The sequence below is a fragment of the Linderina pennispora genome (assembly GCF_002104995.1).
Source record: "Linderina pennispora strain ATCC 12442 chromosome Unknown DL89scaffold_5, whole genome shotgun sequence".
Lineage (NCBI taxonomy): Eukaryota > Fungi > Kickxellomycota > Kickxellomycetes > Kickxellales > Kickxellaceae > Linderina > Linderina pennispora.
The window spans coordinates 235,082-255,921 of record NW_024468253.1 but is presented as its reverse complement, the minus strand read 5'-3'; the positions used below and the strand labels follow the sequence as shown (position 1 = coordinate 255,921).

Below are 20,840 nucleotides of genomic sequence, written 5' to 3'. Positions count from 1 at the left end.
TGTCCGATTCGCATTAGAGGCGCTTGACAATACGCGCCGGGTTCCCAACAACCACGACATTCTCGGGCACATCCTTGGTGACGACTGCACCGGCGCCAATAGTGGATCCGCTGCCAATGGTGACGCCAGGCAGGATGATCGAGCCGCCGCCGACCCACACGTTGTTGCCAATCTTGATCGGACGAGCGCTCTCAGGGCCCTGGATGCGCACGGCCGGGTCGACCGGGTGTTCGGCAGTATAGACCTGCACGTTCGGGCCAAACAAGACGTTCATCGCCAATGTCGACGCGGGCACAGTCCAGGATGGTGCACATAGTGTTCATGTAGAAGTTGTCACCGACGTGCGTGTTCTTGCCGTAGTCAAAGTAGACGGGGCTCTCGATGATGGGTGTGCCGGAGCCAGCAGAGCCCTAGCACGTTGCGCACAGCCTTGTCAAAGGCCTCGGGGTTGTCGCGTGTCTCGGCCAGGGCCTTGACGTTGTGTCGTGCCTCTTTGCGAAGCTGGCTCAGGAACGGGTCCATGCCCAAGGTAGGGTCTGCCGGCAAGCATGTTGCGGTACTCGTCGTACTTGGACTCGTTGATGTCGGCGCTGTTGGGAGGAGGCATTGCTAGTGGATGGGAGGGGTCCTGCAAAGTGGGATTCGACGGGAATAAAGCAGAGTGCTGTAGGGGAGAAGATGAAGAGTAGCTGTGGGAATCAGGGAGCCGGCGTGTACCTGCAATTATTGCCTGGCTTAAATACTCTGGGCTAGCGTCGCATCATGTCCGCGTTCTCCCTAGAAATCCGCCTAGCAACGAGTGTTCATCGTCATCGACTTCCACTGAGCCACATACGTGTCATGCGCCCTCAGGCTACCGTTCTCTCCACGCCGCTTGCAGACTGTGCTCCCTGCCATTTCTGGAATTCGATGTGGTGTTTAGTTCGGAGCGACTCTCTTTCTCCAGCTGGCTCTAGAGTGTTGCGTGGCTCTCAATTAAAACCTCCACGCTCAGTATCCCTTCTGAAAGCTCTAAAAATAGCTCTGAATCTCCAGAGATTGTGTATAAACTACCTGACATCACAACAAAGCAACAAAAAATAGTCTACTTGCGCTGGAAGAAGGCTGACGCTAGGGCTCCAAGGCCAGCAATAGCTGACGCAACGCCGCCGGCAATGGCAACCTGCCGGTTCTGCGGACCAGGCAGCCGGAAATAGTGCCGTGACACGGCCGCAAGGACCACTGCAATAGCGCCAGCAAAAGTGGATATGTTGACAGGGCATGCTGAGTGGCCCTTGGAAACCGTGCGCTTCTTCTTTTCCATCTTTTCCTTCTTGTTGTCAGCATTGTCGCTGCCGGCGGCAGCATCAACAGCCTCAGAGATCTCGCGAGTGGCTCTGTCAGCAGCACTGTTGGATGAGACATCGGGAGTAGTCTCCTGTGTACTCTCAATAGCCCTTTTCGGCGACGTCGTCAGTTCCGTGCTCGGCAGTGGCATCATTGACCTCCTCGGCGATCTTGTTCGCGGTCTCGTCGATGTCGACCTTGGCAATGGCCTCACTGGTCTCGGCGGTCAGCCTTGTCAGGAATGTCTGCGCTAGGCTTGGCGATGTCAGCTAGCAGGGAAATTAAATGCAGAATGACGCATGTGTTAGCAAACCAGATAAAATCCAGAGTCGATGTGCCGCTGAATGCACTCAGGCCATCCCGGCACACACCCACATCTTTGCATATTCTTACCTTGCTTTTCCTCGATGGCTGCAGACTCGATGTCGCTGATCTCCTCAACAACCGACTCAGGCACAGTAGCAACGCCGTCAGCCTCCTCACCGTCATCAACATGCACGAACGAGTCGGCCTCTGAGCGGGCAACATGCACAGTGCCATCGACTGACTCCAACTCGTGCTGCTCGACAAGTTCGCCCTCGCTCGAGGTCTCAGCAATTGCTTCGCGCTCTGCCTCGTTATCGGCCTCGTTGGCAGCCTCCTCCTCAGTCGCCACAGGCGTGGGCTCTGGAGTATCAGGCGATCCAGACTGCTGAGCAACCGATGCCGGTCGCAGATGCATTATAACGTCGGGCTCTGGCTCGTCAGCAAATGCGCTGGGAGTAAGCACATACTTCCTTGCCTCCTCTGCAGCAGCTGGCGTCTCCTGCTCAGATTCAGCCTTGCCAGCCTCCTCAGCCTCGCCAGTCTCCTCAGCCTCGCTGACAGCAGGCAGATTGTCGGGTCCCTCAGACTCAAGCGCGTGAACCTCATCTTGCACGCTGCGCAGGATAGAAGACCGATACATGCTATCCAGCAGGTTGCTCGACAGAAGCTCAGCCTGCGAATCCTCCATGTTGACAGACGGTCCGAGACTGCGACCATGGGCAGTGGCGTCGCTCTCATTATCGGTCTCGCCGTCGGAGATCAGAATCGCCGACCCCTCAATCTGAGACTCCGAAACAACAGGCGCCTCCTCTTCCACATCAGCGCCCTCGTCGTTGTCAGCATCCGAGGTAATAACTTCAGCATCCCGGTCCTCCTCGTTACCAACAACAGCAGCAGCAGCACTGGCGCTCTCCTCCTGCGTAGCGATCTCATCCGACTGGCCAGCGGATGGAACGCCCTCCGCCAGCTCGCCCACACTGTCCGCCACCAGCAGCTCGTCAGTTTCATGGGCTGGCTCAGCTTCCTTCTCGGTCTCTTCTGCCAGGTCAACAATGCTGTGCACGGCCGGTGGCGCTGATGCCCGGGTTGTAGGCTCACCGGATGCGAGCTCAGCAATCCTAGTCAAAGCTGGCTGTGCTGTCTGTGGAGCAACATCCTCGCCTGCCTCGCCTGCAATCACAAGGTGTGCAAAGTCGTCAGTCTGCGACAGCGTCGGGTCCTCGATGCCATTCCCGGATACTACGTCGGCCGACAGATCAATTTTGTATTTTCCGTCGTCTTCAGCCTGGTTCTCCTCGGCTTGGGTTTCCTCAGCCTGGGTCTCCTCAAGCTGAACTTCTTCGACCTGGGTCTCCTCGGGCTGGACTTCTTCGACCTGGGTCTCCTCGGGCTGGACTTCTTCGACCTGGGTCTCCTCGGGCTGGACTTCTTCAATCTGTGTCTCCTCGGGCTGAGCCTTCTCCACTGGGGCTTCTTCAGGCTGAGCCTCCTCGACAGCCAGTGTCTCCTCAAGCCGGACCTCTTCAGCCTGGGTCTGCTCGGGCTGTGTCTGCCTCGGGCTTAGTCTCCTCGGGCTGTGTCTCTTCGGCAGCCGGAGCCTCTTCGGTCTTGGCTTGCTCCTCAGACACTATAGGTGATAAGCGTCCTGGTCGTACAGATGGCACATGAAATACTTTTTAGACTCGCGCTTTTCAGAAGGAGATCGGCACAAAAAAGGCACTCTGGCTATCTCATCGTAATGCCAGATATACCGCGCTACACTTACCATGCTCAGGCACAGCGCTGGCGGGTGCCACATGCTGCACTGGATCAATTGAAGCCACAGCTGCCGGCTTCGCAGCGGGCTCAGGGCTGTTGCGACTGACCGAGGCGGCAGGAGTGGCCGGGCTCGAGTTCTTGCTCTTGTTTTTCTTTCCGCTCTTGTTCTTCCTCGCCATACTAGCAAGGTGATACTATACAAATGGTGAAAAATGAATACCCAACTATAGGCGCAAAAAGTTTGTGACGTCTTGGAAAAGAGAAAAGAGGCTGGTAGCGATAAACATTTTCTCGCGAACCTAGCAACACCTGGCACAAACAGTGGAGCAGGAAAATTATTGTGCTGCCGGTTCGGATCGCACGGCTCAGTGGATCAATGAAGACTCCCTTCTGCCGAGGGAAAGCCCAAGGCCGCCTCTCTTTGTTCTCTGGCACCCTGCACACAACCCGCAATTTCCTCCTGCTGTCGAATGGACTCATCGGATTCGGACAGCGACGGCTTTTTCAGCGATATTCGCCAGCTACGGCGACAGTTCGGGCTATCCAGCGCACAGACACCAAAATTGCCACCAACAGCTGGAGCCTGTGCTGCGCAAAAGCTAGCTGCTGAGCACAAGGGTCTATCACAAAGAGCACCGACTGAGCAGCAGGCGCCAGTCGAGCCAGAACAGACACCCGCATCCCACAGCCGCACAGGGCCAACTAGCACCACTCCGCTTCTATCGCCATCTCAGCGTAAGCAGCCGAAAACCACAACCCCCTCACGGATCCCACCAAGGACTCCGCAGTCGCGCGTTGCCAGCCCATACACCCCACGCAGGTCGACCCAGGTGACACCGGCCAGAAAGCCTTTGGCAGGCGTACCAACGCCGACCATTGAGAACAGCTCCAAGCGCACTGACAAAGGCAAAGGGACGCCAGTGACGCCAACAGCCTTCCAGCTATTTGGCGGTCGGCTAGAAGACGGGACGCCAAAGAGCTTTCAGACCATGCAGTCGCTGTGGGGCCGAGACGACACAGCAGACCCCCTGCTCGCACGATCAGCTGCTCCACAAAAGACTCCGGCAGGTTCTTCGCGAACAGCTGTCCATAGCCCATGGCCCACGCCAACTGCTGGGCGGGGAGGTTTGCATACTCTTGAGTTTGGCAGCCCCGTGCCAAGAAGGCCACAAGACAGCAGTCCTGGCGGTCTCCTGGGCAGCGTCGAAGAGGCGTTAGTAACAGATGCCGATATCGATCTGGCAAAGCGCAAGCTGGGCGAGGAGCAGGCAATTACGCAGCAGCAGATTCTGAGAGAGATTCGCGAGCGACTGCTGGGGTTCTCCAATTCATCCCCAGATGCTCTTGGTTCGTCAGTGACTGTGGTCCCGGGATCGGTGACACTGCTGTGCCAGTTCTATACGCTCGGGCACGGCCGGCTGGCATACTCAGATGAGGGAATTTTGTGGGCTGGGTCAACACTGGGAAAGATTGCGACGGTCGCACAGAGCAATGGCGGTGGGATTGCATCGAACAGCGAGAAGGCTGTGCTGTTGTTCCCTTGGCAGCGAGTGACAGGGCTGAGGAGGAAAACGGTTGACGGGCAAGAGCTCGTCTTGATGACTGTGGACGATGATCTGGGGATTGCTTTCCAGGGGAGCGAGGGGTGGGAGAGCAGGCCTGCAGAAGAGCTGGTGAAACAAATGAACAAGGCGTTGGAGAAGACGCAGGCGCAGCAAAGAAGTAGCAGCAAGCAGGCCCTGGTTGGGCCGGAGCACCGGGTGTCTGGAGGCATGGATGCTGAGGCTCAGATCATAGGTGATCTGCTGGCTCTGTCGCAACAGATCAGCGGCCCGGAACTCGGCGAGCAGAACATCAGCATGGCACTCCGGTGACACACAGTTCAAGGCACATGCCGGACTGGCTGGTCCGGGAACTTGCACTGAAATTGGCGGCAGTTGCGCAGACCGTGGTTCCAGGAGTTGCCCCCGATAATACTGTCGATGAGGATCCGGGCACAGATACTCTGCCGGGTGTCTGTACACTGTGCTACTCGAGCAACGAGGCGATAGAGCTGCAGCCGTGTGCACACCGGCTCTGCACAGATTGCTTTGCCCATCTAAAGTCGATGCAGCAGTCGTCGTCGAGGCCAAGCAGTTTAGCCCACAAAACCGTCTGCACATGTCCATGGGACCGGAGCCAGATTACTGACTGGCAGGACATTGCAGTGTGAACATCACATGTACAAATACACACTAGATGTTAAACCCTTTTAAAACACACCGCCCACCTCGTCAATCTCGTGGCTGTTAATACCAAACGAGTAGAACCCACGGTCATCGAGTGCGATCTCACAAGTCCGGCGGCTACACCACGGCGCAAACGAGAGCTCGAGCCACCTTCTGGTTCTCAGCAACTCATTCGGCACCTCCACCAGCTTGCCTTCCTGCCCTGTGGCCCTTGCCTCTGCCTGCGACAGCCCACGCCTGTAATAACAGGGTGATCCGTGCATCAATGGCGTTTGCCCAGAGGATTTCCTAACGCAGGCGCCTTGCTGTTCATGCCCAGTGCGGCGAAAATCCTTATAGCACAGTTCCTTGGCTGTCTGTGGGACAACTGACATGTCAGAGACATCCGACAGCAATCTTGGCTGCGACTGCGGCTGATTCGAACACATCCTTGACTTGGTTTACACACACCACGGCACAGTTGTACTCGGATGCCCAGCTTCTGAACATCTGGCCGGCTTCAATCAGGAAATCCAGATCTTTGCTTGTAGAACTCGCCAGCTGTGCGACTACTAGAGTCCTGCTCGGTATCGAAAGCGCAGGTGGGCTGCAATCGAGTCTACAATTACCAGACGCACCTGGCCGTAGCTAAGAAGTGCTGGGACCTTGTACCGGATTGCGTGTCCCATGGTCTCCCAATCCTCGAACTCAGGCGACGCTGATGCTGTCCAGGAATCCGCCCTGCATCTACTCTATCGGCATACTCTTTGACGTAAGCTGCTGCCATTACTTTCAACCGATGTGCTGGAAATGCACCCTCAGTCGATATGTAGATGACTTTGCCTTCCTGCCCACCAAGCTCCCTCGGTAGCTGTGCAGCTATAGACAATTGCATGCAGAGCTGGGTTTTGCCTGACGCGCTCTCGCCAACAATTTCCGTTACTGTACCGAGCCGTATGCCGTCATTGAGACACTGCGTTATGTTGGGATCCAGTAGACGGATCCATGAATCTGCCAGGCGTGGGGAGCTGGCTGTGGTAAGGTGTGCATGCCAATCGTAGGCTTTGTGGGCGAGCAGCGCCCAGGCGTGTTTGGCCTGGGAATCGCCAAGCCCGGTTGCGCGTTTGAAATCAGCAAACGGAAGGAGCAGACAGTGGTGTGGCTCTTCGCAGCCGGTTCTGGCTAGGCATTTGGCAAGCAATTCGTCGTCTTCCTTCAACATTAAAGAAACAAAGCAAGCATGTCAGAGAAGTGAGGTGTTGATGTTTTGTTCGAAACGCAGCTGCGGCGCTTGTATTTTTAGATTATAGATTTTTGAGCCGGCTCACAAAAGTCGATCAGCATGAAAGGTTTTTTTCGTAGGTTTTGGAACTGGCACCAGCCAAACGTTTTCCTTCTCTTTGCAAGCCAATTTTGCATTTCCTCTTTCGACTTCCAGCCCTGAACAAATGAGCGACCCTGCAGACATTGGAAAGTACCAGCAGTATCTGGACAAGGACATTGCATCGCGGGAGCAAGCGCTATCGCAGTATACAAAGTTCAAAGCCGAATACCACCAGCTGCAGCGCACGCTCCGCGAGCTGCCCCAAGAGACACGCTACCCGGCCATGATTCCAGCCGGCCCGCTGGCGTTTTTCCCGGGCTCGTTGGTGCACACCAACGAGATCCTGGTTTTGTTGGGCGACAACTATTTTGTCGAACGGTCGGCCATGCAAGCGGCGATGATTGCCAAGCGGCGCGAGGAATTTGTCATCACCAAGATCAAGGAGACCGAAAAGGAGATCCGGCAGCTGAACAAGCGCAAAAACATGGGGGTCAGGGACGAGCTGGAGGAGGCGCAGTTCAATGAAGACGGGGAGCGTTTTGTTGATATTAAGGAGGAAGTTACCGACGAGCATCTGCGGGAGACGCTGATTGAGGAGATTGAGGAGATTGACGAACAGCAGCAGAAGGCGCTGCAGGGTGTCAGGGAGCGTGCTATGAAGCAGACCAAGGCTGACCGCAACAAGGTGGGCAAAGATGAACAGCGGCTGCTTGATCTACTCGACCAGTTTGATTCAGACGAGGACGACGACGAGGACGAGGAGGAGGCTGAGGACGAGGAGGCTGAGGAAGAAGTTGATGGCGATGAGGATGGCGATGCGTTTTCTGACGAGGATCGCATGAACGCAGCACAAGACGACGATGATGACGACTTTAACGATCCGATCCGCCCCCCTGTTCACTCGGACAGCGATGACAGTGATGGCGACGACAACGACGACTTTAGAATGAACATTGTCGAGAGGTTCAGTGGCCCGCCATCTAACACCGAGCCAAGTGCGCCCAGAAAGAGCATTCTTAAGCCGCGCACACCCGCTGGCCCCGACGTGAAACCATCGGTGGTCAAAATGGCCCAACAAGGCAAATCGGTCAAATTCGATAGCACAGTGGTGGCTCATGTGCCGACCAGCACCGATCTCCTGGGCATCGGCGACGAAGACGATGAAGGAGAGGTTAAGAAGGTGTCGGGTCTTATTGATGCCATTCGCCTCAGCGGGATGCGAATCTGGTACACCCACGCCCAAAATCCAGGTCATCGACGAGGAAAGGCCCCAGCTCAAGTTCGTTCCGAATACTGCCAAGGCGCGGCCACCCAAGGCCTCGCGGCCCGTCAAATCGGCGATTGTCGAGCGCGAAGAGGTGGCGGAGGTGACGGAGGACATGGTTGACGAGGACATGCACTCGCGAGAGATCTCACAGGCATATGCGCGTATGCGGTTCGCCAAAATGTCAGGCGGGCAAGTTGGACGATGCTGCGACCGTTGCGGAGAAGGTGCTGGAGAACACGCCAGGCATCCGATTTGCTGACAGAAAGCAGGCAGTCAAGGACACAGATCTCGAGGATGGGTACAGCAGGATTGAGCTAGCCGAAAGACCCAGTGTCAGCGGTGGAGCGTGATCCAAAGCCGCCAGCGGTTATCCACCAGGACCGGCCTCCGACAGCACCGGTGCCAGAGGCGCCAAAGAAGATGTCGAGGTTCAAGGCGCGCAGGATGGGGCTGGAGCAGGATTAGATGTGTTTAAACATGCGGAATATAAAGTACTACAAGCTCGGTCTGGATCTGGTATTAATCATCGGCAATTGGAGTGCGCCGGATAGCCCGACACCATGCGCCGATTCGTGGCAAGGGATGGCGCGACAAGTTCAAGCACTATGACTTTGACGTCTATCTGATCGACGAATTCCGGACATCGTCGATGTGCCCGTTCTGCTGGGAAAAGTCGCTGCAGACATTCCGGCATGTTCCCAATCCGCGGCCCTACCAGAGATCGAAGAACCCAGCTGTGAAGTGCCATGGCCTTCTCCGCTGTACAAGCGAGTCATGTAAGCGGGCCATGGCACAATACAGGCGAACCTATTCGTCTCGGCTCTTGAACCGCGATCTCGCAGCAGTTCTAAACTTCAGACTCATTTTCCAGTCACTCTGTGATTCCAGACAGTATTCCTGAACGGCTCCGTCGCTCTATGGCCATTGCTGCCGATGCTTCCGGCACTACTCCGGCAACAAAGAACCCGCGCAAGAGGCGTGCAACAGCAGCGAACCAGCGCTGAAGCGCGTGCGCTGAGCAGGCCACCAAGATGGGAGATGTCCAGGATCACCATTGCACCAACAACCATCCGACACGTTCAAATGACCGGTTCGCCGTGATGCTCTTATCGACGTGTCAACCCATGCTGACTAGCAGCCGAGCTCGCATCGCAAGCAGAGTATTTCTAGTATTAAAGCTTTTTGTGGTGTGAGCTAGTGCTGATTATGTTTGTGAAGTCAGAGACGGCAGTCCGAGCTTTCATATTCTTCTCTCTCCGTAAGGGCATGTACTATCGGGGAGAAGTTGAAAAGAACCTGCACTTAAAAACAGCTCATTCATCAGAAATTAGAGATGTCTGTTTTTAAGAAGCAACATTCGATGCGTTCGGTTGGCTGGCGTGGGACGAATGGCAGCGGTGGCACAGGACGCTGACACTGCTGTGCGAGCGGCGTGTTGAACCGCCCGTTGTCAGCGGCCACCAGATCGGCGACACGCTGGACGCACAGTGAGCGCACACGGGATCCAGGTTTTTCTGCCACTCCACAGACACTTTGACTGTCTTCCCCGTCGCGTCACGCTTGCTGCTGCTCCGGCTGCTGGCAGCCGATGACGATTTGGACACAGCCGGCATCTTTGCGTTGCGCGATTTAATCAGCGACGAATGCAGCATGGCACCGCGGGCATGCGGCGTCGACACAAGCTTTGTCGAGACGACCCCTGACAAAACGGACCGGCCTAAGGGATCCGTGGCACGCAGGTCGATATCGCGATCGCTACCGATATCTGCGTGGGTGACGCACTGCAAGGCAATATCGATTTTGCCGCCGCCAGCCACAAACTCCGAGATATCTTTGAGCACGTCGCGGGCAAGTATCGTCCGGCCACGGGCACGCGCGACGAGCACGGGCTTCTGCTCATCGGATTCCTCGTCGATGAAGATCTGGGCACACACCGGGTGCGCTGAATGGACTGCAGGTTCGGTGCGTGCAGCTGACCACAGCGCCGTCGGGCTGCGGGCAGACACCGCATGGCTTGTGCCAGGCCTTCTCGGGGATCGTCGGGATCGCATTGACGACGATGCTACCGTTGACCATAAAGAGCGTTGTCTCGGGCACAGCCAGAGCACAGATGGAATGCACCCAGTTGTTACCGCTGGTGCGCCACATCATGGGCTTCGGGCCGTCGCTGACGTCGACCTCCTTGCGGCACAGAATGCACGTGTAGTTGATCGAGATCGCCGGGTTGTTGAGGTTGGTGCACACAGCGCAGCGCCAGCGGCGGGCAGCTAGCTTGGTCTGGGCACCATGATATCCAGCGCACCCCATATGTACGCACATGCCACAGTCCTGGCACGCCATCGCCGGCTGGCTCGAGTCGGTGGGCGCTGTGCATAACGCGCAGGCGACCAGTGGCCAGAGGTCCGAGTTGCGCGGCCTGGCTACCACAGCTGCTGGCTGGGCGCGGGCCTTGGCTCTGCTGCGTTCCTCGGCTCTGGCAGCCCTCGACAGCTGGTGGGGGTGCTGTGACGCGCTGCTGTTGCTGTGGCCATTGCCTGTCTGGTGTTGGACAATATGCTTGCGCGCATTAATGGTGTCCTGGTCGGGCATAGTTGCGTAGTAGTTCCAGTAGTCCCGGCAATCGCCGCACACCAGACGTCGCATGCCCGAGGCCTTGGAGCTGCGCGTATTGTATCCGATCAGCTCAAAGGGGGCAGGGAACCAGCGGGAAGCGCGCTCGCGATGGCAGTTCAGGCAACGCGTCTGCGTCGCCGATGAGTCGGTATCGCGGCTCACCGAGTGGTCTCGGGTAACCATGCCCGAGCTCTGCGGTGTACTGGCTGGCACATCCACGCTGCTGACGCCGGCATCTGACGACACCTCGTGGTGCACATTCCCGGCACTCTCGCCCTGGCCTAGGTTGGGTCGACGGAGGCCAGCATGGCTGCGGTTATCGTACGCCTCCAGCAGGTGCTTGCCGCGCGAGCTGTGCCGAACCAAGTAGTAGTGTAGTGTGATAGCACGCCGGGTGGTATCGCGCATACCGTTATGGATGGACTGCAGGTTGGAACCGTATTCGCGCAAACTATCGTCGAACCTGGACAGTGTCTCGGCTGTCCAGATGTCGCCAGGCGCGCGCGGTCGGATGTAGCTCTCGGGCGACTCTGGGATTAGAATCAGCGCCTCCTCAACGTCATAGTTGTGGATTGACAGCCCGTGCAGCGCCGCATCCTGGCAGTCGAGAATTGTGAAGTCGGTTATCGGCTCAAAGTGCCGCCGCAGGAACGGCACGATCGATTTGATGTACATGTCCAGCTCGTCATCGGGCAGGTACGGCGGCTGCCGGAAGAACAGCTGCTCGTCGTGGTTGCCCCGGCGAATCTCGATCTCGTCCCAGACACGATCGAGCTGCTCAGCGTTCTTTGTATGGCCCTTGCCCATGTCTTTGCCGCGGTGCCCCCCATGTCTGCCGCTACCATGCAGGCTCTCGCGCAACGACGACATCTCAGTGAGACCACGCTTGGCCATGTAGTCCGTGCGCTTCTGCGTCAGTGCCTGGTCAAGCTCGGGTCCGCTTGGTCGACACCATCTCGGGGATGATGGCCTGGTACTTGGGCCCGATGCGGCTGACGGCGCGTGGGTAGATCCGCTCATCATCATGCAACACATCATCGATGTTTGTGTTTATCCCAAAGTACCGGAACGGCCACAGCCCAAGGTTCCTGGGCCGCGGCACCGGTGTTCCCGGCTCCGTCTGTGTGCCTAGAGTCATTGTGTGCTAGCCGTATGCGCTTGTTGCCACTGCGGGACTCATTGTCTGACGCATTAGCCTGAGTTTGGGCATGGGCTGAGCGCAGCGCGATTACGTGGTCGTCATTACTCGCCTGCTGCCGGGTAGTCCGCTTTTCGTTGGTGTCAGATGGAGCTTCGTCGGTGGAAACGTCTGCTGACTCCCTAAGCCGCCTGGCCTGGATACGCCGCATGCATGCCGCGCACTGCCAGCTGTACCCCTTGCTGGGCTTGCGCGTTATCGGTGGGATCCAGGCACTGCATGTGGTAGTGCTTTTCGCAGACAGAGCACTTGAGAGACTCGCTGATGCTGCACCACTTGGCGCACACGATGCACGCCCGCCGCATGTTGATCAGATCTGTGATCTTTTGGTTCTCGGCGAAGATGAACTGGTAGGTGTCGTGCAGCTTCTGCAACACCTCCTGCGGCGCATTGCGGATCTGTGACACCGGGATGATGTCGTAGAGCCGCGTGCTGTACCGGTCAAACAGCTGCGAGTAGTAGTAGTGGTGCGGCTGCTCCTTCCACACATCCTGGTTCGCAATCTCCGATGTATGCCGCACAAAGCACTTGCCCTTGATCGCCGATACTGGGTTGAGATCCGAGTACATCGTGGCCACCAGCAAACGCGTGTCCTTGGCCCGGACACGCGTCAGGGGCAGGTCGCGTGGCCGCTGGAACCACCCCAGACGAACCCGCAGCTGCACTGATGAAGGAATGCGCTCGTCTCTTTTGGCTCGTCGCGCATCAGGACGTCGACGGACTTTGACTGTACTAAGGTCGACACCAGTGGCTTGGGTTGCCGCACACGCGAAACGTACGCAAACTCCATGACTCGCCCAATATAGTACGGCTCCTCGGGGTACTCGGGCGTCATATACACAAAGTCTACACATAAAAACATGCAAACAGTTAAGCATCCAGATGCCTTGCATCAATAATTCCAAATAAAAGCGCATGCGTATATAGTGTCTTGGCCAGCACCGGTTTTCATGAGCAAATTAGGAAAAAAAAGCTGCGAGATGACAGCCATGGCCACGTGAACTCCGCGCCCTCATTTCCCACTCACCGAGGTCAGGCATAAGATTCCGTAGGGCATATGGTACTGCGCCCACTGGCCTGTCTTTGGTTGATGATGACCCACGGGACAATCGAAATGTAGACATTAATGTCGACCGTGTATAGCAGCAATAAAAAAACAGGACACACCCCTTTGACGGAACGCCAACGAGTGCCATGCAATAAGTCGAGATGGGAGGAAATGTCGCAAGGGAGGATATTATAAAAAAAAACACTATTTCAGGTTGATTCTGATGTTGAGAATGAAGGGCAGGGGGCCTCACACAAAACACAACAATATTTGCCTTGTAAACACAAAAAACGAGCAAAAAACGATGTGTGCAACATTCCGCACCCAAGAGATTTGGCCAGGGCAGTGCCTTGGCTTGGGCGAAGGGAGTGGGAAATTACAAGATGTCAGAGACCACGAGGAAGACACACAGATTACAAAGCCACAGCAATTTACCAACGAGATATACGAGAAAGGAGAGGATGATGCAACAGCACCACGCGTATATGGGGCATCAGAGCCAAACCAAGCAGGCATGGCGTCAAGATTGGGATGCCATGATTTAAAGTATACATGGGCTCAAACAAAGAATACACTATTTGAATTCAAACAACACGAAAAATGGTACTTACCGCCAACAGCAACTTCGGCACCGCCTGATATGGTTACGCTAGACGGAGGTGCTGGCAGCGACCCGTCCGAATTAGCGAGGGTCAAGTTTTTGGACATTTCAAAAAAGTATTCCTGAAATATTGCCTAGACAAGAAGCCGTGTATTTACGTGTTATTTGCTGGTTCTAGACAAGCAGCTAAGAAACACAACAAGAAGAAAAGGTATGTGGTTTCTGGAATTCAAAAACCGCAAAATAAAAAGTGGGAAATAGATATGTAAATACGATGTAGATGCTGCCAAGGGAGAGGAAATGGATCTCTAGCCGTAAATGCTATGGAAATAGGTAAGGAGAAAAGGGGAGGAGAGAAAGAGATTTGAAGAGAAAAAGCTAGTGATGGCAAGGTCCTTGATTGGCCCCGCCCCTTATAAATTTTTGGGAGCAAAAAAATTACCTGATGGGCGTCTGCTGCTTCTCACTTTCAACTCCCTCTCCTGCTGAACGACGACGCACAGCAAGGGGCTGCGGCACCCGCTGGTAGATACAAGGAAGCTTGATTCCCGCCCTTTGTACGCTCATTGCTCGCGGCAGCTCCTTGCCTTTCCGGATAGGAGCCAAAACCCGCATAGTCTCTTGACATCTCTCGTATATGGTGTAGACATTGCACCTTGCAAGTCCACCCAGAGACAGGTGCGCCAAGGGAGAACATCTTGGCTGCATACCATGTACTCGCTGCATTGGACGTGCTGAGCCTTCCGACGATTGCCACACGAGTACTCGCCTATTTCTCTCAGCACCGCAATTGCAGATACCATGGCGTACATACATGTTTCGACAAAGAGACAGGAAGCAGCTATCCGTTCCACTTGCGCAAGCCTCACATCCAGCGAATCATGTCTTCCATTATGCTATCCTCTCCCCCTTTTAACGCCTTTAGAGCCCGGTAGCAGAAAAGAATAGCAGCATTGCCTCGTTTTGTCAGGTTTGCGAAATTTTTATTTAGTGAATGGGAATAAAGACGGAAAAAGCAGTAGGGTTTCTCGTTGCCAAACACCACTATCAGGCAGCGGATGACTTGCTGTGCTAGCTGGCTGCATGACATTTGGAGTGCTAGTGTAGAAAAGCACACCATCTGCTTCATCCCAAGTGACTGGCTGCTCCAGCAGAATTTGGACGCTTCCCTCATCGCCCAGTATAGCACCAAAACGCCTTTTTGTTGCAGCTTGCTTGTCGAACAATAACAGGTGCACTTCTAGGAAGGAGGAGGGGTTTAACGCATGTCTGGAATCTGACCGTCCATCCTGCTCAACGACTGGCTTGACAGCCTTCATCGAAAAAATGGTCGCCGCTCGTTGTGATTGGATTTCCGAGGATTAATGGTCGATCAAGACCTCTTACTGCTCCCTACTTTTCGTCTTGGCGACACGGACATGAACCACCACATTCATTCTTGTACACGAGGCAGTTCTGCCAAAGAGACAGGTATAGGAGCCTTGCTATCACGGGGTCTGCCCTGTTCTGACGATAAATTGTGTGTGTGGCGTAGGCAATTTTACCAGATCTCCATTGTTTTGAAAAAAAAATGATATACTTGCTTTAGAGGTCTCCACAACGGTGGAAACCAAAACATAGAGCATACAACTCTCAGAGAAAGAGCCCAGTTCTCTTCCCAGGGTCCTTTAGCTGTGAAAGAGTCTATGACACGTATCTGGGGAGCTAGTAACATTCATTAACCTTTCTCTCCTTACTTGCTGCATGGCTTGACAGGCTGCAGATTCGCCTTTTTGCATGGTAACCAATTTTCATTTCCAGGGCGTTTGCCGTGCATTCTTGACGGCGCTCCTTCCCGCTTTCAGGCTCAGGAAAGCCCTTTCGTATTTGGATCAATGGAGGCAACATCATTCTTGGTGTCAGTGATGCGCGAGGCCCAGAGACCTGCTTTCCGGTGAGTGAGCAACCGCGTAGGTCGGCTAGAGTTGCCACTAAAGTACGGAATACAGGGAGCCGGCTCCAATGCTCCAATGTTCCAATGTTCCAATGAGTAGGGCCCTAGATGCTGGTAGAGCAAATCATCTGTGCTGTTCCATAGCATATTATTTCTGCTGGCTGTTGGCCGCCGTCGGCGTGGTGGGCCCTGGCCGTAATGTAATTTGCTCTGTGCTTTATAGGGCTTGTGTACGCAACCAGCTTTTTTATTCTATTCACATGAAGCACTGCCATTTGGCAGGTACGGGCCATTGGCAAACTATAAACTTGTTTGAACCGAGAATCGTCCACTGTTTGAGGATGCCCACTGGCTCCCCCGCTATTACACTGAGCACTTTCAGCAATAAGAGCACTCTGGGACCCGGCAAATGGTAGAGAGTGGGGAAATAAGCGCTGTGTAGTTCCCCATTCAGGGTGGAGAGAGCCGTGCCCATCCTATTCCGCATTTGGAATCGGTATTAGACGAGGGGAGAGCGGTCGGACTATTTATCTTTGGCCCCCGGATGATTATGTGCCCGGTGGTACGCTGCAATTACACTGGTTTCAGGTACGGATAGGGGGCAATATGCGCGGCCGGTAGTGTTTGCCTAGAATAAACACTGCCCATGCGCGTATGTGACCAAGGAATTGGCTCCTAGGCAGGTATCCACGCATATAGGAGCCAAGCGGCTTTGTGTCGCGAATCAGCAAGAGCAAGGGCTATGCCCCGATAGAGGCAACGGTGGGCCAGCAAGAGGCCCCCGTCACTGGGCACTTTTCCAAAGCATTTTGAACAACCAGCAGGGCATGGGGTTTTAATTTCCTGGCGGCACTCACCCTTTGCTATTAAGCTGCACAGCTCCACAGATCGGTAGCGGCTGGTCACCTTGAATATCATCTTCACTGCCAGTGTGGATAGTACCCAAGTGCAGGGCAGTGAACAGTCTCCAGCTCCGCGCATCAGTGGGAGCCGCGGAGGGCACTGGACGACCAGTGAGATCTGAGCCCATCTGGAATGACGCTCTAAGATTGCGCTAATTTAGGTGCTGCTCGCTTGTTGCCAATCCCCTCGCCTTTTTTTGGAGAGCGAGAAAGGCCAGCTCGAGCGTAGTTCTCTTTCGCCCCTCTTTGGGCTCTCCTGGGCGCCAAGACACCTCATCACAAGGGCACTAGAAATAGCCAGGGCGGGCGTCTACGAACGAGCTGGCTCTGCCGTGACGTGTAGCGAGCCCGCCTGGTGTGCAGAGCGACACCCCCTGCGCCCCAGTGACAGTATTGGGACCGGTGAATTTCCTCGCTGTGATTTCGGCAAGGCCCTAAAGGACACAGAAAATCACAGGCCGGAATTCAAACTATACGCAGTGGCGGATGCGCAATCGACAAGCAATTGTTGTCTGCCAAACCACACCTCTCCCCCGCCACTGCGCCTGCAGCGAAGGAAAAAGTTTGCCGTGTCGCTGGGGAGGATCGGCCACCCACCCCTCCCAGGTTGCCGAGGAGGTGGTCAGGGGACCCTCCCATCGAACCCGGAAACCGCCAATTTCTCCCCCTTGCCGAGTGTGCGCATGCTTGATTATCGGGCAGCGCACGCTACGCTCAAGCTCGTCTTTTTGGCCTATTTTTATAATTTTGCTTTCCTGTCGCTCGCCCTCAGCGACCCTTTTACTTAAATACCAGGGGCTGCTTCCCGACATCAACCTTTTCCCTATATCGCTCTGTAGTAAAGAAAAGCCCAGTCTCCTTTTTTGTCCCTGCTCACTTCCTCGAAGCGCTCCTTCCTTTTTCTTATTAAGCATATCTCTTACATATCACTTATCCCACTCGCCCTGTATTTTGCTTAGAATTCCCTGACCCATTTGCGATGAGCTCTACTTCTCCACCTCAATCTTTGGCGGCCCACGAGCCAGCCACCTCGTCGTTCTCGATCAAGTCCGCCAGCGGCTTCCAGGTGAATCTCCTCAACGATCCTGTGGACGATTCAATGGTGGCGGATTACGATCACCCGCGTAGCCTGTCGGTTCCGGGACTGTCGCATGAGGGCTCGCCTGCAGCCGAGAGCAGCTCCATTCGTGCCCAGTCAACGCCTGGAGCGGTGACGCCTCAGCAGGTCCCGGCCATGCTTCCATCGCTGCACTCGCTTGTGCGGGCAGTTGGCCTGGTCACATCCATGGAGGAGGGAAGCAAGGCTGCATCCCCAGTGCAGTCGCCATTCCAGCTCAGCCAGCTCAGCCACCACGGCAGCTCTCTCCCACATGGCAGCAAGCAGTTCCCGCCATCAGCCCCATACACGCCGCAGACTGAGCAGCAGTCTGTAGCAGCAGGGGGTGCTGCCGCCGCACCCAAGGCCATGGCCAAGCGCAAGTACAAGTGCACATACGACGGCTGTGGCAAAGCATTCACAACCAGCGGGCACCTTGCGCGCCACCAGCGGATCCACACGGGCGAGAAGAATTTCTCGTGCCTGTTCCCAGGATGCACCAGCCGCTTCTCGCGCCAGGACAACATGATGCAGCATTACCGCACCCACCTGTCGTCAAAGTCGCGCCGCAACGGCAGCCCACGCAAGGTCATGTTTATTGATCCGATGGCTGCAGCTGACCCTTACCGCAGCGGCCCCAGCATCCACAATTCATATCCGCATCATGTCCATTACCACCACCCGTACGGGGTTGCTTCTGCCGGCAACGGACATCACCACCACTATCACGGGGCCGTCCCATCCGCAGGTGTACACTATGGATTGCCGCCCAGAGAGCAGCAGGCATTCCACCCGCAGCAGCGCCCGGTGCCGCATCCTCAGCATTCGTCGATGGTGACGAGTCATGCCGGTTCCATGACTTTCTATTGAAAAATCATGGCCAAATCCATCTGTATTGCCAATTCCCACCCTCCACTTCTCCGCACCCTCCCCTCTGCTGCATTAATTTCCTTCCTTTACAAACAGCTTTCTCTTGTGTGGTTCTGTACATTTAGTCCAATAGTATACCATTCTTCAAAAACTCCTTATCTACATTGCCTTGCCTTGGCAATCGGGCGTTTCTGTGTTCGCGGCACCCAGATTTGACATCCCCAAGAAGCAGGGGAAAGGCAAGGGGAGGTGGGAGACGATGCATCATGTATGCACCTTGTATATCGACATCGCAAAGGAGCGACATCTCTTGTCAACAAAAATAGTACAAAAAGAACAACACGCGCATCTTTTGAGCTGGTTTTCTCTTTGGCGCTGCAAATCTCCCTTGCAACCCCCGCCAAGCTCAGCCTGCATCGCAGCCTTACCAGATACCCTTTAATCGTCGCCTCCTTTTTTCTCCTGAAATAGTCGAAAGAAAAGAACTAAAGGCAGATGTCATTGGATATCTTGGCAGAGGAATTGGCTGTGCACAGACATGGTCGGTGCTATATGGGATGTGGTGACCCAATATTTTTAGATTTGCACTGATTGGTATGTGCTGTCTCCCGCAGGTGCAGGTGCCGGCGCACAACAAGGTCACATTGGCATGTATTTTTGTCTCTACTAGATGGCGGATAATTCTTTGTAATCTACTATGCACGGCTTTGCATGGCATCAATGATGCATGCCTCCACCTCCCTCAGCCAAGGCAAGAATGTGCTGTCCCTCTTTCAAAATTATTTGTTTTCTGTGATAAGAGGTGAAGGGACCCTAGGCGCTATTTCATCTGCATTAATTTGACTGAGAAAGGTGTGGATGATTTGAATCTTTTGCTATAAATAGCCCGGCTGCGGTGGTTGCGCAATCCTCCTCTATTCGTCCGTCTCTTTTGGCAGTGCTTTTGCCAGGGGACACCTCTTTCTTGCCTTCAGGGTCAGGGAAGCCAAAGGCGATCTCTCTCGGAGAGCGCATTTCTGCCTCCCCCGCAGGCAAGGCCTGTGTCCCTCGCAGTTTCGCAGTTGGTAATTCCAGAAACTGCAATCCCCTTTTCCGTTTTGTTTCGTCATGAAAGCAAAAAAAACAGGTTTGAAAATATACCAACTGCATCTCTTCACGTCAGAGAGCAGTGGTGGTGCTTTTCTTCTTGGGTACAAGGGACCACCATCCACAAGCGAGTTACGTCAGAAGTGATAGAAATGTGACGCATGTCCCATGTGGTCCTGTGCTCTTCACACGCAGCATCCAGGCACAGAGGATGGCCGTATTTGGGCGTCCGTAAGGAGCCATTGCCTGTCTCGCACTTGGGCCGCTCGCAGCGCGGCTGATCATCGTATGCCTTTGCACCACAAAAGGCCATACAAACATGGCCACATGAGGCAAGACGTAGTTTGCATTTATGGTAAATAGTTCTGCCTCGCTTGTTTGTTTGGATACTCCCCTCCGAATGGAATACACCGGGATCCCTGAACCAGTTCCCTCCCACCAAATAAGGGGTACATAAACACGATCTGCCTGACAGATCATCATACATTCTACCGCGTGGAGCTTTGGCACTACAGGAACCCTAAAGCAGCACAGCGAGGACCCAATGGCTGTCGCGTTGCAGACATTGTTTTATGTGTGCAACTATCCGGGATTGCCACCTTTCTTTTGCGCGAACTAGCCGCTGCTGTTTTAGCGGCAGAGCTGATCCCTTGCTGTTCATTCGCAAGAGCAAACCCCCATGTGCTGCTCTCACGATGCAAGGCACGGATGTGATAAACGGCTGGTGATGTTTGGAGATTTTCCCAAGACGCCGCCCGTTGGGCACACCAGCCAGAGAGGCGCCCAGTGGCGAGTGAGGACTGGGGCCGATCCGCGCACTCGGCTTGGCCTGCAATGGTGCTGGAGACCGCTGTCTGTCCCCAACCGGAATGATGAATACACCAACCGTATGCGTGCAGTGCATTGATGTGTATATCTGCGACGAAGCCGACCAGTAGAACAATGCAGATACATGCATGTCGGTTCTCCGGAGGGAGCATGCAGACTGTCCCTTCGACCTATCCACTCATTCGGAAGCTCACCCCCCGGCGGCAGACCTCCCTTTAATTGCTATACTAATGTACAACCTCGGATCACACAAAAGATGGCATTTAATGGCTGCACACGGGGCGGAAAAGGAGGAGTCAGCATTGCTTGGCATGACCACGGGAGGGGGCCAAAAGTAGGGGCAGCTGGGGGAGGGTACGGGCAGAGGCAGGGATTGCTTATTGTTTTCCCGCTGCCGGGATAGCCACGATCGCAATATACTGCTTTTAATTCAAAAAAGCCCGCGTTATATATAACACGGCAGTGGCAGTAGCAGGT

General features: G+C 55.0%; 6 protein-coding genes across 6 annotated transcripts; 3 read left to right on the top strand and 3 right to left on the bottom strand.

Annotated features, from left to right (window-relative positions):
- Nucleotides 1-3,223: 3,223 nt before the first annotated feature.
- Nucleotides 3,224-3,573, bottom strand: DL89DRAFT_266745 (uncharacterized protein). Its single transcript, XM_040887207.1, has one exon. The coding sequence runs from the start codon at nt 3,567-3,569 to the stop codon at nt 3,363-3,365; it is 207 nt and encodes a 68-aa protein (XP_040744113.1). The 5' UTR covers nt 3,570-3,573; the 3' UTR covers nt 3,224-3,362.
- A 287-nt stretch (nt 3,574-3,860) lies between these two features.
- On the top strand, nt 3,861-5,264 carry DL89DRAFT_256746 (uncharacterized protein; the record flags this gene model as incomplete). Its single annotated transcript, XM_040885470.1, has 1 exon — nt 3,861-5,264. One exon carries the CDS (start codon nt 3,861-3,863, stop codon nt 5,262-5,264), a length of 1,404 nt encoding a protein of 467 aa, XP_040744112.1.
- Nucleotides 5,265-5,641: 377 nt separating this feature from the next.
- DL89DRAFT_292190 (uncharacterized protein) lies at nt 5,642-6,384 on the bottom strand (the record flags this gene model as incomplete). The annotated part of the gene is made up of 4 exons (XM_040890271.1): nt 5,642-5,839; nt 6,009-6,158; nt 6,227-6,304; nt 6,349-6,384. 4 exons carry the CDS (start codon nt 6,382-6,384, stop codon nt 5,642-5,644), a joined length of 462 nt encoding a protein of 153 aa, XP_040744111.1.
- A 609-nt stretch (nt 6,385-6,993) lies between these two features.
- DL89DRAFT_266742 (uncharacterized protein) lies at nt 6,994-8,689 on the top strand. Its single transcript, XM_040887206.1, has 4 exons — nt 6,994-8,108; nt 8,134-8,303; nt 8,374-8,460; nt 8,507-8,689. The coding sequence occupies exons 1-4, from the start codon at nt 7,046-7,048 to the stop codon at nt 8,651-8,653; spliced, it is 1,467 nt and encodes a 488-aa protein (XP_040744110.1). The 5' UTR covers nt 6,994-7,045; the 3' UTR covers nt 8,654-8,689.
- An 842-nt stretch (nt 8,690-9,531) lies between these two features.
- On the bottom strand, nt 9,532-13,755 carry DL89DRAFT_292188 (BAH-domain-containing protein; the record flags this gene model as incomplete). The annotated part of the gene is made up of 7 exons (XM_040890270.1): nt 9,532-10,110; nt 10,169-11,722; nt 11,754-11,929; nt 11,970-12,135; nt 12,176-12,686; nt 12,722-12,845; nt 13,659-13,755. 7 exons carry the CDS (start codon nt 13,753-13,755, stop codon nt 9,532-9,534), a joined length of 3,207 nt encoding a protein of 1,068 aa, XP_040744109.1.
- Nucleotides 13,756-17,978: 4,223 nt separating this feature from the next.
- On the top strand, nt 17,979-18,134 carry DL89DRAFT_215651 (uncharacterized protein; the record flags this gene model as incomplete). Its single annotated transcript, XM_040884293.1, has 1 exon — nt 17,979-18,134. A coding segment is annotated over one exon (156 nt), but the record flags the coding sequence as incomplete, so codon positions are not given.
- Nucleotides 18,135-20,840: the final 2,706 nt, after the last annotated feature.